This window comes from Falco peregrinus, chromosome 2, assembly GCF_023634155.1.
Source record: "Falco peregrinus isolate bFalPer1 chromosome 2, bFalPer1.pri, whole genome shotgun sequence".
Lineage (NCBI taxonomy): Eukaryota > Metazoa > Chordata > Aves > Falconiformes > Falconidae > Falco > Falco peregrinus.
Window position 1 is genome coordinate 38,395,232 of NC_073722.1, and position 16,836 is coordinate 38,412,067.

General features: G+C 53.4%; 1 protein-coding gene across 5 annotated transcripts in view; it reads left to right on the forward strand.

The window, feature by feature from the left end:
- Positions 1-621: 621 nt before the first annotated feature.
- Positions 622-16,836, forward strand: part of ZNF638 (zinc finger protein 638) — a 66,377-nt gene continuing 50,162 nt past the window's right edge. For 4 of the 5 annotated variants that reach the window (XM_055794200.1, XM_055794201.1, XM_055794202.1 and 1 more), the window contains exon 1: positions 9,071-9,279. In XM_055794200.1, the coding sequence (XP_055650175.1) occupies positions 9,086-9,279 (194 nt within the window). In that variant the 5' untranslated portion in view covers positions 9,071-9,085. Of the gene's footprint in view, positions 732-9,070; positions 9,280-16,836 lie in introns of those variants that run through there. The other variant, XM_055794203.1, reaches the window with a different exon arrangement.

Consider the following 16,836-nt stretch of genomic DNA (forward strand, 5'->3'; position numbering starts at 1 on the left):
CTGCACCCGCAGAGTGGGGGGAGCACCGGGCGGGGGCCTCTCGGTATAGGGGGGCACCAGCACTGCACCCCAGTTTTGGGGACACCTCGGTGCAGGGGGGCACCCAGTCCCGCACCCCCACAGTGGGGGGAGCACCGAGGGTGGGGCACCTCGATGTAGGGGGACACCCAGCCCTGCACCTCGGTTTTGGGGGCACCTAGGTAGTGGGGGCCCCCCAGCCCCCTATCCCCAGTGCTGGGGTCCCCGCTTGCACCTCCGTGTTGGTGGCACCTTGGAGCAGGGGGGGCACCCAGCCCCCTACCCCCAGTTTTGGGGTCACCTCGGTGTGTGGGGGCACCTAACCCTGCACCTCCAGAGTGGGGGGGCACAGGGGTGGGAACACTGAACCCCGCACCCACAATGGGACACACACACACACATCGAGGGGAGGTACACCCAGCCCCTCCCCCCGTGTTGGGGGACCCCCAGCCGCGCACCCTGGCTCCCCCCGCGCCGCCGCCGCGCCCCCCACGCCCCCCCCGGTCCCCGTGGCCGGCGGGCGGCCCCCCCGGCGGTGACGAGCCCGGGCCGGCTGCCAGCCCTGAGCGGCTCCGCGCCGGACAGCGCCCGCGGCCACCCGTACCCCGGGGCCCCGAGATGCCGGTGGACGGCAGCGGGGGCTCCGCGCCCCAAAAGCGGGGCCCCCAGCGCCCCCCGGCCCCCGGCCCGCTGCCCCTTGACCCGCTCCGACGGTGAGTGCCACGGTCCCGGGGGGTGGTCCACGCTCGGGTGAGTTTGAGCCTTTCTCCAGCCTCTCAGTGCCCCCCAAACCCATCTGCGCCCCCGGCCCCCAGCCCCTACACTGGGGTCTGGAGGAGCTGGGTGGGAGGAGCAGCCCCTCACCCCGGCATGGGGATGGGGTTTTGAGCACAGCTGGGAGGGGCTCGGGAGCCTGTGGGATGGGGGTGCACCCGGTGGGGACCCCCCCGGCAGAAGGGGGTGAGCCAGAATTGCCTCCTACTCTTCATGGTAGAAGACCCCAAACTCTTTCCACCCTCCGGGCTGGGATTTTGCAATGGCAGGGGGGGGAAGGGGGGGCAGCCTGGAGGGGTCCCTTTGCCCTCCAGGAGGTGAGAAGCCCCCCTGGCAGGAGGCTCCACCGGAGGGGATACATGGTTTGAGGGTCCATTGTGGGATGCTGCATGGTCCAGGGACCCTCAGTCCTCCCCAGGTGGCAAAGTCCCAGCGTCTCTGCCACTGGTGTCCAGGATGTCCCTGGGCATGTCACTTAGCCCTGCCACAGATATGTGGCAAACCACAATCGGCTGGGCTGGGGGACGAGGGGAGGGGGTCCAGGTTCCCACCCTTCCCTTGTCCCCCAGCCCAGCACCTAGACGGTCACACTAGCCCCGTGGCCACCACACTCCCCTTGATGGCCGGAGTGGCGAGCTATTTCTAACTGCATGCCCTCATCCATCAGGAACCTGCTCATCACCAGGTGCTAATTTGGGGCGAGTTGAGAAACAGGGGCTGGGTATTGACGGGGGGACGGATGGACAAGGTGTCCCCAAGAGGCGAGTGGGACGTAAGACGAGCGGGTTGCTTGGCTGAGGTGACAATCCCTCCCTCCCCGGTCGCTGCTGTCCACTTGGGCAACCTGCAATGTGGCACCTCAGGGACAAATTACCTTCCCGGGATGGCTGGCGGCTCCTTGTATGGCTGAACGCTGGGCTCTGCCACCAGACAGGATAAAAATAGCCCGTGGCCAAAGGGCCTGATCCAGGGAGGTGCTGAGCATCCTCCCCCCCCCTCCCGGCACAAAAGGATGGTGCATTGGGTCTTGCCCATGTGGGTTTTGGGGTGCGGGAGATGCTGGTGGGGGTCTGGAGGCCCTGCCGGGCAACTGAAGTGGCAGGAATGGTCCCAGAGAGGCAGCAGGGATGTCCCCGAGCTGTGGGGATGTTTGTCCTTACTGCCCGTAATGGGAGACATGCCAGAGCCCAGCGCTGCGAGCAGGGTTCCGTCCCACAGCTCCAGTGAATTTGCTGTTGATGCCCCCTGGACCCCCACTTGCTCATCCCCTCGGGCGTTTGGGGGTGCAAGAACCCCCTGGAGCTCCCGCACACAGGCAGGCCGAGGACCTGAGCTGCTGTGGGCAGTGTTTTGGTGGCTCCCGCGGGGGTCACTTTGGGAAAACAGTCATGACTTTCCCCACAGCTCCATCCCCAGGTCCTGTGGGCTTAAAGGGACGCATAACGGGTAAGGGCAGCCCCACAAGGTCACCGAAGACCATTGAGTGCTCGGAAATGCCACTGACGTGCCTGTCACACACCACCCCGGCCCCAGCCGCCGACAGGGGAATGTCAAACATAGCCTCCCTGGGCACTGCATGTGGTCCCAGCCACGGGGATGCCTCTGCGGGGATGGGGACACAGGGCTGCACGTCCCTCTCCCGGCTCTGTCCCTAACAGGGACACGGAGCTGCACGTCCCCTGCCCGCTGCACGGAACCAGCCCCATCCTCCATCACTGGTCCCACCAGTCTGTGCCCACAGCTCCCCATCTGTGCCCACGTGCTCCTCCACAGCCCTTCCCTCCCTCCTTCCCAGCTGTCCTGCTACCACTTCGGGGTGGATTTGCATAGTTTTGGGGGTACTGGTGACCAAAGCAGCCCCTAAAAGGCCCTTTCTGGGCTCCTCTTTGGAGCCAGAGGAGGAAACTGGGGAGCCCTTTGGACTGGGAGGGGAGAGCCATGGACATTGTCTGTTTTTCCCCCGTAATTCCTGTGTGCTGGTCATTCCAAACCCTGTCAATGCCCCCCAGACCCAGAAATGTCCCTCTGATCCCAAACTGCACCAAGGGTCCTGTGGGATCCCCCCAGCACTGTCACATGGGGGGGGGGGGGCATGGAGCTAGCAGGCTGGGGGGATGCATGGGAGGTGGCACAGAGGGGACGCTGATGAACCTGTGGTCCTCGTCCTGTCCCCTATGTTAAACGCAGCTCAGGGGTGGCCCTTGGAGGCAGAGGAAGGGGCTGAGGCAGGAGAAGGATGTGGCCCTGCAGCAATTTCAAGCTACATCAATCGCTGTGACTTTTAAGCCTGGTGTGACCATGCCAGGGGCTGCCAGCACTGGGGCTCCCAGTCTTCCCAGCTCCCCAGCTCCCAGTCCTCCCAGTGCCCCAGCTGAGGAGCTGTGCATCAGCTCATCCATCCGTAAAGCATCCTCTGGAGCTGCGGGCATGCCCGCGAGCTGTTTGAAGGCACGGGTGGGTGACCGGAGGCTGTCCTCACAGCCTCAGTGCCTGTGTCACGCAGTGTGAGCCCCTGTGGTCCTTGGGGACTGGTGGCTGCCATCTGGGGCGAGGGGCTGTCACACACCTGGGGGACAATGTGGGGAAAGCACAGTGAGCTTCCCTGTGCCCACTCCATGCTGCAGCCGCTAAAATGTCACCCTCATCAGGCCTCGCCGATGAATTAGTAAATTAACCAGGTGACTGTGGGAAGGCAGGTCCTTTGACACATCCCTCATCTCCTGCTCCAGCCCCACAGCTCTGGCTGTCGAGGGTGCAGCTGGGAATGGCAGGCTGAAAGTGAAGCCTAGGGGTTCCATCCCACAGTGGAGAAGCAGCGGGAAATGGTGGCTCCTCTGTGTCCCCAGCCAATCTGGGTAGCACCGAGGGGCAATCCTCTGTTGACAGCGGATTCAAATGTGAAGGATGCTGCATGCAGCAGAGTGAGGGGTTTCTGGGTCTGCTCTTGCTCAAGCTTTGCAGGAAACAGAGCCTGAATAACAGGGTGTTTTATGGGGGTTTCCAGCAGCCCTGGCACCAGTGGGCAGAGCTGCTGCTTCTCCAGGGGCTTTGCTCCTGCATCCATCCCCCTGCACAGGCAGAGCCCAGAAGGACCCACCAAGGAGCTGGACATGAGAAGGGGCAGGGCAGCACGCTTTGCTACTCTATCAGGGGGGCCACCCCTCTTCTCTCCTCCATTTCATTCCTGCTCCTTGGAACCACGTGGAAAGATGTGGAGGGGATCTCACTGCAGTGGGGGATCCCCACAGGATCACCCTGCCTAGTTCTGTGCCACTGCAAGATGCTGCTCCTACTCTGAAACTGCTTTTTAATCTTGCCAAGCTCAATAATCTCATTTTATTCTGACAGCCTCATTTATATCTGTGACTTCATCTGTGTGCTCACCATCTCACTGTACTGATGCAAACTTGAGTCCATCCCACCTCCCCAGGCCTTGCCTTACTTTACCACTATTTAAACTGAGCTTTAAAATTCACTCTCACCAAGATTTTTTTTGAAGCTCAGCATCCAAACTGAGCAGAGCATCTGTGGCAGGAGATAGGGAGTAGATGTAGAGTCATGGTAAAAATGGAACTTCAGGGGCATTCCCAGGCGGGAAGTGGTAATTTCAAGCCCTGCGTGCCAGGCTGGGAAGCCAGTCCTCATAGCAGCCAGCCCAGAGAGCCTGCCTGGCAGTTCAGGATCCACTGGGAAAGCTCTCAGCTCAGCCCAGCAGCTCCAGCGGAGACGGATGTGGTGGCAGAGCATGAAGGAAACATTCCCCCAGTAAAGCCCAGCTCCTGCCCTGCAGAACAGCAGCTGCAGACTGGGGCACATGACTGCAGAGGGGAGCACATTGGACAAACACATCCCTGAATCTCCAGCATCCATAAACACCTCCTGGCAGAGGGACTTGGCTGTGCTGCCACCGCTCGGGCCCTTTTTAAGCTGCTTTTAAAACATCTGTTAAGCCCCTGCTTATAGTCAAACAGGATGTGCTTTGAGGGCAAGCGGGTTTTTTTATGGGGTAGAAGAAACTGGCGTAATTTTTACAGCCCTTTGGGTGATTCTGCTCAGTGGGGAGAGTGCAGGGACCCAAGGAAGCTGTGGAGGAGTCTGCAGGAAGGGGATGTCTTGGTGCCCCAATGCTCCCCGGGTCTGCAGGCTCTTCTCCCAGGAAGCCCAGGGACTTGCTTGCATGGGCGATGAGGAAAATGGGGCTGTGGGATCCAGATAGGCATCATCCCATGCTCAGCTCTTCTGAATGCACAGCACAGGCACCTCCAGCCACAGCTACGGCAAGATGAGGAGCCAGAAAACCAGATGGAGGTCCAGTCCTCCTTAGCACAGGCTCTTCCTGTCAGCTGGGACTTTCACAGCTCCGAGGTACACAGCATCCATTAACGGCAACCTCCTCATTGCTGTAATTGACAGGGGTACCCCCTTGCCTAACGATGGTGGCACAGAAGATGCCTAAACTTACCCAGTCGTAACACAACTGTGTATGGGCTGTGGTTCTCCCACTCCTCCAGCCCCAGCCCTGGCTCTCACCCCTTTTTGGGGGGTGTGACATAGCTTTCCTACAAGGTGTAATCACAAAACAACTCACCCAGGATGCTTCAGAGGGCAGCACAGACCTGCTATGTCTCTTCTGCAGGGAAAGTGCCTGAATTCCCACTGCTCCCCCATAGCCCCACACACTGGGCAGAGGGACTGGACATCTGATGATGTAAAAGCAATTAATTGCATCCAATCCGTTCCCAGAGCTGGCTCTGGGCTGAGACAACCCACACTGTCACGCGGAGCAGGGATAGTCACCAGATACCGATGTGTCAGGCAAAGAGTATGTGGAGCTCTGCAGCTGCCAGTCAGGTCCCAGGGTTCACAGCCTAAAGGACTATTAATACCCATCAGCCTGGAGCAGGACCAGATCGGATGGAAAACACAGACTTTGGGGAAGGCTTGACAATATGATGGGGATAGGAGAGCAGCTGGGAGCCAGATAATTTTGACAAGCAGCCAAAAACCTGCCTGAGTGAAGTCCTTTGCATAAGGAGACGCTGGCTGCATCAGCTCCTTCCCGACTCCATGATTTATATCTCTTCTGCAAGATGTAGCTGGCACCTTGCATGACACGTGCCTGCTCCCCCGCAGCAACTGTCCTGGCCCGAGGTTTCGGTGACCACCTGATCTAAAAGTGGATTGCAGATCTGAAAAATCCTCTCTTCTCACTTTCAGGCCACAACCCAGAAGTTTTCTCCCCACACCACCACACCCCTTGTGAAATATAGGGTGGTTGATGGTGAGCTTCAGGGCCAGCACTGGAGAATGCACTCAGGTTCCTGCCACTGCGGCCCCATCTCTCCTGTGCATTGGGCTGGGCTCTCAGGTCTCTCCTGGAGTTATTCTTGCAGCAGGTTTTGTGCTTTGGCCATGTATAGGTCTCTTTTGGGGACCTGCTCTTATTTTGACCCAGAGCAGTGTGCCTAAGAGCTAAAGGGGTGAAGGCACTTTGGGATTACTAAGCATCCTTAGTAAGAGCGAGATTCTTTGTGTTCTCACACGGACGTCCCTTGTTTGTGTTTTAAATATTCAGAATGAAATTTTATATGCTTGTCATTCATGTCATTTTGCAGTTAAAATGATCAAAACCATGTCCAAGAGCAAGGCCTGGCAATGTATCCTCAGGCTACTTAGCATTGCATTTGCAAAGGGCAGCTTCCTGACTTCAGCTGTGGCTCTGAGCACCCTACATCACACCTGGAACTGTGTCAGGAGCTCAGGGAGCTTGGCAAAGAACCAGCGAACACCTAAAACAAGCTGGATTAAGAGACCTATCCAGCATGCCATGGGGATTTCTTCACAGGAGCAAGGTTAGGACCTGACTCTGGCTGAGGCTTTTATGAAACTATAAGACTTCTACTTCAATCGTTTTGCATCTCCCAGATTTTGCAATTAATGAGGCAGAGTCCCACAGCAAACAGGTCCTCCAGGTGTCCAACCCCACTCACAGCAGAGCTGCTGGGGCTCAAGCGTCTTGTCATGTAACTGGAGATTGTGTCTGGACACTAGGATATGTCGGACAGGTCAGGTTGCACAAGCAGCCCAAATGTTTACATTCCCAAAGGACTTAATGTTTAATTTGTTTAGTTTTACCATCTTAACAATGCCTTTTAAGACTGCTGCTGGATATTCAGCAAATGAGACCCTGGATGTGATTCCAGCCTCATTTGTGCCTGGACCTCAGTGTGATTAGACTCGGATTTACTTTATTTTCAATTGTTTTGTTTTACAGCTTTCAGGGCAGCACCACAGGAGCAGGATAACGTTCACACTCCATGTAGACAGAGTGCTCATCTTTTTATAAAGGCTTTGACCCAAATGATTCTTTCCCAACAAGATGTTAAAAGTTTCCACAGCAGGTGCCGGGCAGAGTTCATGCTTGGGATGCTCCTAAACCCACAGTTAACTCTGACAGAGTCCCACAGTCTCACCATAAAAGCCGATCCTGTCTCTTAGTTAACAACAGATTTTCCCTTCCAGAGTATCTTGTCAGCGAAGATCTTTGGGCTGGCCCCAGAATGGCAAAACAGACACAGATCTTATAATTCAGCTGTAAATTTGATTCAGAAGTTTAGAAATACAGCTTCCAAGCCTCCGGAAGATCCTAGCTTCTTACTTCCCCTTGCTGTGGTCTACAGAAATCATGGGTTGCAGGACTAGACAGCTCTAAGCAGGTTTCAGAAGCCAAGAAGAAATGGAAATCTTAACTTTTAAAGACTTTTAGAGTTTCCAAGACTGTGATGTGCTAGGTAGGAGCTGAAACAGGTTTGGAGATGAAGACCAGCAACCTATTTTTGTGTCAGCCCAGCTCTGTCAGAAAACCCAGCACCAGTGAATCATTTTTGCTAGATGTATGCAAAATGTCTGCAGGATCTCAAACAACAAAGACGACAAACGCCCAAGCAACTTCAAAGCAGCACAGCCAGAGAGATCTGCATGGCAGACAGTCCACTGGCACTGCTCAGCCCACTCCCAGTCTGCTAAAAAAGCAGCCGAGTGGGTGCCTGCTGTCTGCCACATTTGCAGCAAGATGCAGTGCTTTCAGCAGCTCTAAAATATGCTCTGCTGCACAAGCAAATGGTGTGGTTTTGGGCAAAGCTGGTCACAGGCCTGCTTTATACAACATATGCTTTGGGGGCAGTCACCATGACACAGCAGCAACATTTCTGTCTGTCCCTGTGGTTAGGTTTGGCATCCTCTTTCATATTTTCAGGAAATAATGTGGCAGTTCTTAAAGGAACCTCCTGTCTCCTCAGAGAGGAGTGTGTGACTTCATGAAGGTGCTTCATGGGTAAGAGCACAGTGGAGCCTGGAGCAACAGGAGCTCCCTGTGCCAAAACCTTGCAGGGCAAACCAAAGTGACAGAGCTTTTCAGACTCTTCTTCTCAGGCCAGAACCAGCACCACAGTCCATAGTTAATGAAGGAAGTCTGTATTTGGGGACACTGACTCACCATACCCCCAAGGGAAGCAAGCTTGTTGGAGGTACCACATATTAATGCTGCTGCTCCAAAAGCAAACACCATTGCAGCCAGCAGCACAGGCAACCACAGCGAGCAAGTGCCTCAGAAGTCTCATACTCCATGCTGGTATTCACTGGAAAAACTGGCAGCTCCTGGTCAAGCACAGGACACCTTGAAGATGAAGTCAGAGGGTATCCACACATCCAGCTGGGGCTGTACATGAGGCTAGAGAAGCATAAGGCAGGAGCCACCTGAAAGGAGAACTCCAGAAGCAGCTGCTAAGGACAGCTCAGGCAAGGAAGGACTGCTGCTCAGTACCTCCATATTTCCAGTTTCCATAGCTGCAAGCCAACTACCAGCAGCAGGGAGGGAAGGAAGCACCAGCAGCCTCACCCCGGCCTTAAGGTGCAGCTGCACCGCAGGCCCCAGGCCTTCGGCAGAGAACCGAAGAGAAAGCAGGCCGAAATAAGAATAACAGGGGGATACAAGGGGAGGCACGATGCCAGGCCTACAAAGAGCAGAAGGCATCAATAAGAGCACTTAGAGAAAACCAACACCAAAAGCCACACAACACCCACCACACCCCGCCTGGAGGAGCACTTATAGAGGGGCGAGCTCCCAGCATGCACCGCGCCAAGAGCGGCCCCCACGCCAGGCGCATGCGCATCTCCTGCCCCGGGCGGGGGCGGGCGGCCGCGCACGCGCACCGCGGGTACCGTGCCCACACCGGGGCCCGCCCCGCCGCGACCTCGCGGGGCTCAGGACGCCTGCGCACGCCCTGTTCTGCGCATGCGCCTCCCGCCGCGCACCGCCCCTTCTGCCGCGCGCATACGCAGTGCCCGTTGTCTCCCTCCTCGGGGCAGCAGCTCGGCGGCCGCGCTGCCCGGCCCGGCGCGGCCCGGCCCGGTGGAGGGAGCGGCGCGGGGCAGCGGCGAAGCGGAGGGTGGCTGCCAGCAGCGCGGCTCGGCTGTGCTTGGCCGGAGGTAGGAGCTGGGCTTCGGCCGCCCCCCGCCCCTGTGTGGCGGCGCAGCGGGGGCTGAGGGGACGCACGTAATGGCGGCGGCGGAGGGAGGCCCTACTGTCACTCCCCCAGCCCCCTGGGCCCGGCATCGCTCGCCCCCAGCAGCCTCCTGGCGGGTCCCGGGAGCAGATCCGGGGCCGGGGGGGACAGGCGGTGTAACGGCCTCGGAGGTCTCGTTTGCCGCGCACCGGTCGGTACCGGCGTGCTGCGGCGGAGCGCCGCCCTCCCGCCGTTTGGTTCGTTATTTTGCTACCGGGGGGTGCAGCACGGCGCCGGCTGGCCCCGAGCGCCCTGCCTGGCGCTGCAGGCGCCCGGCGGCACGGCTGGCGTCGCCGGCTCGGCGGCTGGATGTGTTCCCCTCGCAGTGCAAAAAGGAGCTGAACAAATGCGGGCAGAGATGAAAACAGCGGGTACAGCGCTTACCTGCGGCACCGGCTGCGGGGCGCGGCGGGAGCACGGCCCGTGCTGGCTCAGCCTCGGCTTTTACCTGCCTGTGAACTTGGGGGGGCAGCGCTGCCTGCCTCATTCTTACCGCTGTTCTGTTCCAGCTGGCTGTGGTTCCGTGAAAGCCCACACCTTTAGTTAAGCCCATAAACGTAGTACATGGAAACAAAGTTATCTGGCAGTTTGGGAATGGTGGTTTTGGCGTTAGAACTGGCTGTTGACTGAAGTAATGTTCATATGGTTAGCTGGGGAGGTTGGTTTTCATCACCATATCCTTCGAGAGCTCGGAATGTAGACGTGTATTCTGGTAGCTCCTACTTGTGCGTTGGGGTTAACAAGATAGCTGTCCCATTTCTTGACTTTGAAGGTGGTAGCAGTTGATCTGAATTGGTCAAAATAACCAAAACAATGTAAAAAATTCTCTTCACCCAAGACAAAGTGTTTTAGCACCGTAGCATAATCTTGTTCGTAGTGCTTACCCAGGAACCTGGCATATTTGGGGATTTGACCTTTGTTTTGCAACTTAGACAAAATGCTTTAGTATTTTTGCTCGCTTGCAATTATTTTAATACAGTAATTTAATACAGGTTGTTATTTTTTAAGAATTTCTTTTTCTATAGGATTATTTTTAACAGACTAAAATGTGTTTTTTGAAAACCAAATAAAACACACTTGTCCATCTTGATTTATAGCTGAGAACTGATGTTGAAATGTGTGTTTGGTTTTTGCTTATGCTCTTCTGTCTTGGTATTTGACCATTCACTAGACATTTAAAATGTTAAATCATAACTGTGTTGTAAGATCTTCAGGAGGGTGGATATAAAAGTGAGATAGTTATTTTCCCTATTGCAAAGGCACTTTTCAAGGACAAGAAGTATCTTTAATTGCATTTTTTTTCTGATTTAAAAAAAAAAGTAATCTGCCAGTACTAACAGAACAATCATGCTCTCTCAAAGGGTGGAGGACGTGAGGGACTAGACTGATCTTTTCTTCTCCAGCTTCTATGACAACTGATAACAACTGTGTGATTTTTGTCCAGGGTGGGGTTCCAAGTGATTATAAAACCTGCTGCTTCCTGCTATATGGCTGGATTCTTCCCTTCTATTTCCCAAGTATCTTGAAGTTTGGTTTCGGGGCTGAGCTCAGTGGAAGCTCAGCTGTGCTTGTTTTAGTCCTTCCCAGACAAGGAGCTTGTCTGTGTATGAAATGGGAAGAACATTGAGGCCTTTATTTTTTTTTTCCCCCGGTGTTTCACATTTGACGGTAAATAAAACGTTTCCGTATTTCTTTGCCATCAAGTTAAACATTGTGAATGGAGTTTGGGGTTATTTTTTTTTAGTAAATTTGAGACAGAAGTATTACTGTTTGCTCTTTGTCTGCAGTGCGCTGGGGTACATCTCCACATCAGGCACGCAGAGCTCTGTACGCCTCAGAGCTGTTGCAGGTATATAAATGTACTTGTGAAGCAGCATGCAGGATTTGTGCTTGTTGCTTCACCCTGGCTGGCAACTAAGCACCACGCAGCCACTCGCTCGCTCCCCCGATGGGATGGGGAGGAGAATTGGGGGAAAAAAGGTAAAAGCTGTGGGTTGAGATAGGAACAGTTTAATAATTGAAATAAAATGATAATGAAAAGGGAGATAAGAAAAAGAGAAATAAACCCAAGAAAGACAAGTGATGCACAGTACAGTGGCTCACCACCTGCTGACTGATGCCTGGCTGGTCCCTGAGCAGTGATGAGTAGGCCCGGGCCAATTCCCCCCAGTTCATATACTGGGCGTGATGTTCCATGGTATGGAATAGCCCTTTGGCTAGTTTGGGTTGGCTGTCCTGGCTCGGCTCCCTCCTGGCTTCTTGTGCACCTCTTCACTGGTAAGGCATCAGAGACTGAAAAGTCTTTGATTTAGAGTTAGCACTACTTAGCAATAACTAAAACATCAGTATGTTATCAACATTGTTCTCCTCCTAAATCCAAAACACAGCACTGCATCAGCTGTTAGGAAGAAAATTAACTATCCCAGCAGAAACCAGGACAGTAGTGCTTTAAAATTTGACATGGAAAGTGAAAATTGGAAAAGTCCAGTAGATTGCTGCTGCTAATGGTTCATGAAGATGCTAAAATGCCCTTTTTTTGTCTTAAGAATTACTTGCTGAAAGATTTGTGCTGATTTTTTTTTTTTTTCTGGTGTGTGAATATAAACTTGATGCATTGAATGCCATGAACACTGGAATGGAATAGTCTTTGGAATATTCAGTGAATTATGTTACTGAGCGGTTCTGGCTGGGCTGGAGTTAACTCCTTGCAGCAGCTCCTGAGCTGTGTTTTGGATTTGTGGCTAAACCGCAGTTGATCACCACTGGTGTTTTGGCAGTTGCTGAACAATGCTTGCACAATGTCAAGGCTTTCCCCGCTGCACTCCTGACAGTAGGCTGGAGTAGGTGGGAAGCTGGAAGGGTACATAGCTGTGAGCTGGACTGGCTAAAGGGATATTCTATACCATGTAATATCCTGCTTGGCGGTAAAAACTGGGATAGAGGGAGAAGAAAAAGATGTTTTTGGCTTCTAAGGAGGACGTTGCTTGAAGCCTGGCAGAGTGCTGGTCTGCTTGTGGGAGGTGGTGAGTAGTAATTGCCTTTGCTTTGCTTGATTTTGTTTTTTTTCCCTCGCTTTCCTTCACCTGTTAGATTGTCTTTATTTTAAACCATGGGATTTCTCTCCTTTGTGTTCCCCCATCCTGCTGTACTGGGGAATGGGGGTGAGCAGGCAGGTCTGTGGGTGTTTGGCTGCTGGCTGGCAGCAACACGGAGTCACAGAATGGTCAGGGTTGGAGGGGAGCTCTGGAGATGACGCAGTCCAACCCCCTGCTAAAGCAGGCTCTCAAGCAGGCTGCAGAGTTGTGTCCAGATGGGTTTGAATGTCTCCAGGGAGACTGCCCAGCCTCTCTGGGCAGCGTGTCCCAGGGTTCTGCCACCCTCAGGGCGAAGTAGTTCTTCCTTGTATTCCGATGGAACACACCACAGTCCTTTCTGGAGCTCAGCGAGGGGCATGAGGGTGATTGAGATGTAACGACAGATCTGATTGGAGTGTGCTATGCTGTATTTGTTGTTCAGCTGCTACTTGGTAGGGCTTTGAAGTGGCAGCTTTTAGCCTTTGCTGTTTACTGTGTTGTTTTGTGGGAACCTGTGGTAAAAGTGAGGTATTGAGCCTGGTCTAGTATTTGACTGCTGCGTTGCTGTCATCCCAGTACTCTGAGAACCGTCCCCTGCAGATAAACAGCAATTACACCTTCCTCCTCTTCTCCTCTGGGACAGATTCTGCCAACATTGTTGCAATGGCCCTTTGGTTTCTTGAACATCCTGGTGTAACAAAAATGTTCGTAGTGTTGTGTACTGTGAACCCTGTTTTGAATTTGGCTGTTGTAATGGTGGTTATAGTGTCCCCCTGCCAGGAGGGTCCTGCACACGCTGCCATCTCGTCAGACTGTGAATCCACTGATCCAAATTCAGATCTTGGTGGATCCTCCAGTAACCACTTGGCTGGGGACGGCAGATGGGAACGTGCCCTGTGGCACCCAGCTCTTGGGTGGGTGCCTAGAGCGGCTTTCACCTCGGATGGCCTGGGCGTTTTTGGCTGAGCAGGCACATTAATACTGCTGAAATGGCAGACCACCTGAAGGAGGGATGCCTTGTCTCTGCCAAAAAGAGGCAGCGGCTTCTAGTGCTGGTTTGAGACCTGACCTGTGCTTTCCAGGCTGATGTTCAGTGCTGTCAAAGGAGCTGGAGGGTCCTTGGATCTGAGGAAAATATGAACACCATGGCTAGACCAGAGGCTTAGTGCAGGCATCTCCTGTTAAAGGGGGGATATCCCCTCAAGGATCATCTGGTAGGCAGTGGTGGCAAGTGGAGACCACCTTGTCTGTTATTTGAGGGAAGTGGTGGAGGTGAACAGCAACCAGGTCTCCAGGGATCTGAGTGATGTCCAGTGCAGAGGTTAGTATTGAATGTGCTGGTGTCATACAGCAGTGCCGGGTGATGGTGGGCTGGCCAGACATCAAGGCACTGGCTGTGGAGAAAGTGGTTGGAATAGAATCTCCTCTTCCTCGCTTCTACAGGCTGGTGTCTCAGCTGTGAAGGTTGCTGCACAGTTGGCCTTTCCCAGCTCAGGGGAGAGGGTCCTGCTGATGCTGTCTGTGCAGCTGTGGGGAATCACAGAATCCCAGACTGGTTGGGGTTGGAAGGGCCTCTGGAGATCACCTAGTCTAACCCTTGCTAAAGCAGGCTCTCCTCGAGCTGGCTGCACAGAGTCACATCCCGGCGGGTTTGAATGTCTCCAGGGAAGGAGACCCCACAGCCTCTCTGGGCAGCCTGTGCCAGGGCTCTGCCACCCTCAGGGTAAAGAAGTTCTTCCTCATTCAGGTGGAACTTCCCATGTCACAGTTTGTGCCTGTTGCCCCTTGTCCTGTCACTGGGCACCACTGAAAAGAGCCTGTCCCCATCCTCTTGGCATTCAGCCCTTAAGATATTTGTAGCCATTGATATGACCCCTTCTCAATCGTCTCTTCTCCACGCTGAATGGGCCCAGCTGTCTCAGCCTTTCCTCATGAGGGGACTGGAGCATCTTCCTTATCATCTCGATAGCATCTGCTTGACCCTCTCCAATAGCTCCCTGGGGAGCATGTGAGGAAGTGGGGACCTAGATCCTGTGTTGTGAATTGTGCAGAACACCTAAAAAGGGTCCATCCAGGAGGATTATCTGGGTGCTGTGAAGCAATTTCCCAGATGCAGTCAAAGGGCTGAGGATGCCTGTTCCCTTTCTGGTTTGATGAAGGGACATTGGTCTGCTGTGGCAGGAGTCGGGTAATGAATGCTCCGACCAGGAGTAGGGAGGCCCTGTCAACATTACTGTGTTGAGCAACACAGCGTAGAAAGTGTTTGAGAAAGGAAGAGCAATAATCCAGATCCTTCCGAAGGCTGTTTTTGCCATAAAACAGAGCAAGATCAAGGGACCTGCAAAAGAAATCTGGTTTTCAGGACTGGAGGGGTGGACATCATGTCCCTGTGGATATTGTCAATGATAGCTGTCTCCCCACCAGCTGACAAAAAAGAAACCACAGCTTTCCTAGGCGTTGTGGGTTTTGCATGTTCTGGGTTGCAGTCAGCTTGTGAGTCCTCTCTGTTGAGTAACCCAAAAGAGGAACTGTTTTGAGTGGGACCTTGCGGCTGGCCTTCAGACAGATCCAGCAGCATATGTTTGGTGCAATTGCCCTTGGGCCGGGCTGGACAGGACCCAGCTGCAAGGAGTGGAGCACTGCAGCCCAGCCTCCCCGGGAGCCTTGAGCAGAAAACTCCTGGAGAGACCCAAGGCCACCTCCAAGGGTTGGGAATATTTCAGTGGTTTGTGTTGTGAAGTGGTCCCAGATCTAGCTGGGATGGGGCTTGGTGCTATGTTTTGGATGTCTGGTTAAACCAGCGTAGGTAAGCACTGATGTTTTGGCTCCTGCTAGGCAATTCTTGCACAGCATCAAGGCTTTCTTGTCTGCCACCCCACTCCAAGCAAGCGGGCTGGGGGTGGGCAAGGGGCTGGGAGGGGACAGCCAACTCGAACTGGCCAAAGAGCTGTTCCAAGCTGTGTAACGTCATGCTTGGCAATAAATGCTGGGGTAGAGGAGAAGAAAAGGGTGTTTCTTGACTTCCAAGGTCATGTTTTTTCAGCCTGGCTGAGCATCTGTCTGCCTGTGGATGGAGGTTAGTGATTGCCTTTGCTTTGCTTGTGGTTGTTTTCCCCACTTCTGAGGGGGGGGATCTAAAGACCTCTTAGACTGTCTTTATGTTACCCCCTAGGTTTTCTTGCCTTTTGCTCTTCCTATTCTGTCCTGGTCTGGCTTAAGGTGAGGAGGTGGTGGGCAGTGAGTGAGAGCAGCTGTGCAAGTGCTTGTCCACTGGCTGAGGTCAGCCCCCTGCATGCATGTATATCGTATTTTGTTTACATTTAGGAAACTTTAGCTTCTGTTAGTTTTTCCTAGGTGCTTTCGTATTTGAGATGGCTATGTAATGCTTTCTGTCAGTGTCTTACTAATACTTGACGACATTAATTTTATGTTTAGCTCAGGCAGTTGCTCATTTTGTGCATCAGGTTTATGTAATCGGTTTATACGGACTTACACACAGAACTCAGTTCTGATTTTCACTAGTTAGCAGTGGGGCAGGACTTGGGGGCAGTTGCTTTGGAGTGCTCCGGGTGGCCTGACCTGTGGTGGCTGTGCAGTTTTGAAGGTAGGAAATTGTGCAGTTATCCTCTGTCACTGAATTCAGCCTGGGCAGCAAGAAAAAATATGACTGACTGCAAAGAGGGTGAGCCTTCAGTAGTCGCCTTTGTAGCCAGGCAGTGATAAACATCTTGGTGAACTGCCTTTTAGCAGTGGTCTGCTCGAGCTCTGGCAATATTGGGGAAAAAAAAGAAGTCCTAAAGAGGCAGGAGTGAATTACAAGTTAGTGCTTCAGATTTCTGCAGTCTTACTCTTGAATTTGTTCTGTTAGTTGATTTTGCTTTTTGGGAGGTGCTTGTTGGGTAATGACAGAGTATATAATAGGATGCACATAATAAAACTATTTCTTTCAAAATGGAAGTGGTCTTTTTAGTACGTTTTTGTAGGTTTGAAGGAAACCAAGGAACAGATCATCTGGTTTGATTTTCAAGCTGTCATAATGTGTGTAGTTGATCTGGTATTTTAGGGAACAAGTCTGACTTGTCTCAAAATTTCTCATATTTGGGGTCTGGAATTCATGTTGCTTATTTTTGATTGTAGTTGGACTGGCAGCGATGGAGGAGTGTGGTTTAGATGCAGTTTGTTTAATGCTTAAAGTCCTACTGAGCTGGAGATCAAGCTGTTCTGGTAATGGCTTGCTTTAGTTTATTTTCTTTCTGTTGGTGTCTTGCTAACCGGTGCTGTATGCTTCATGTTCCGACTGCATGAAGTAGGGCTTGTTTTGTACCAGCTTTGGCTGGGATGGAGCTAGCTGTCATCACTAAGCCAGTGTTGGTCATGCACCCATGTTTTGGCTGCTGCTGGACCCT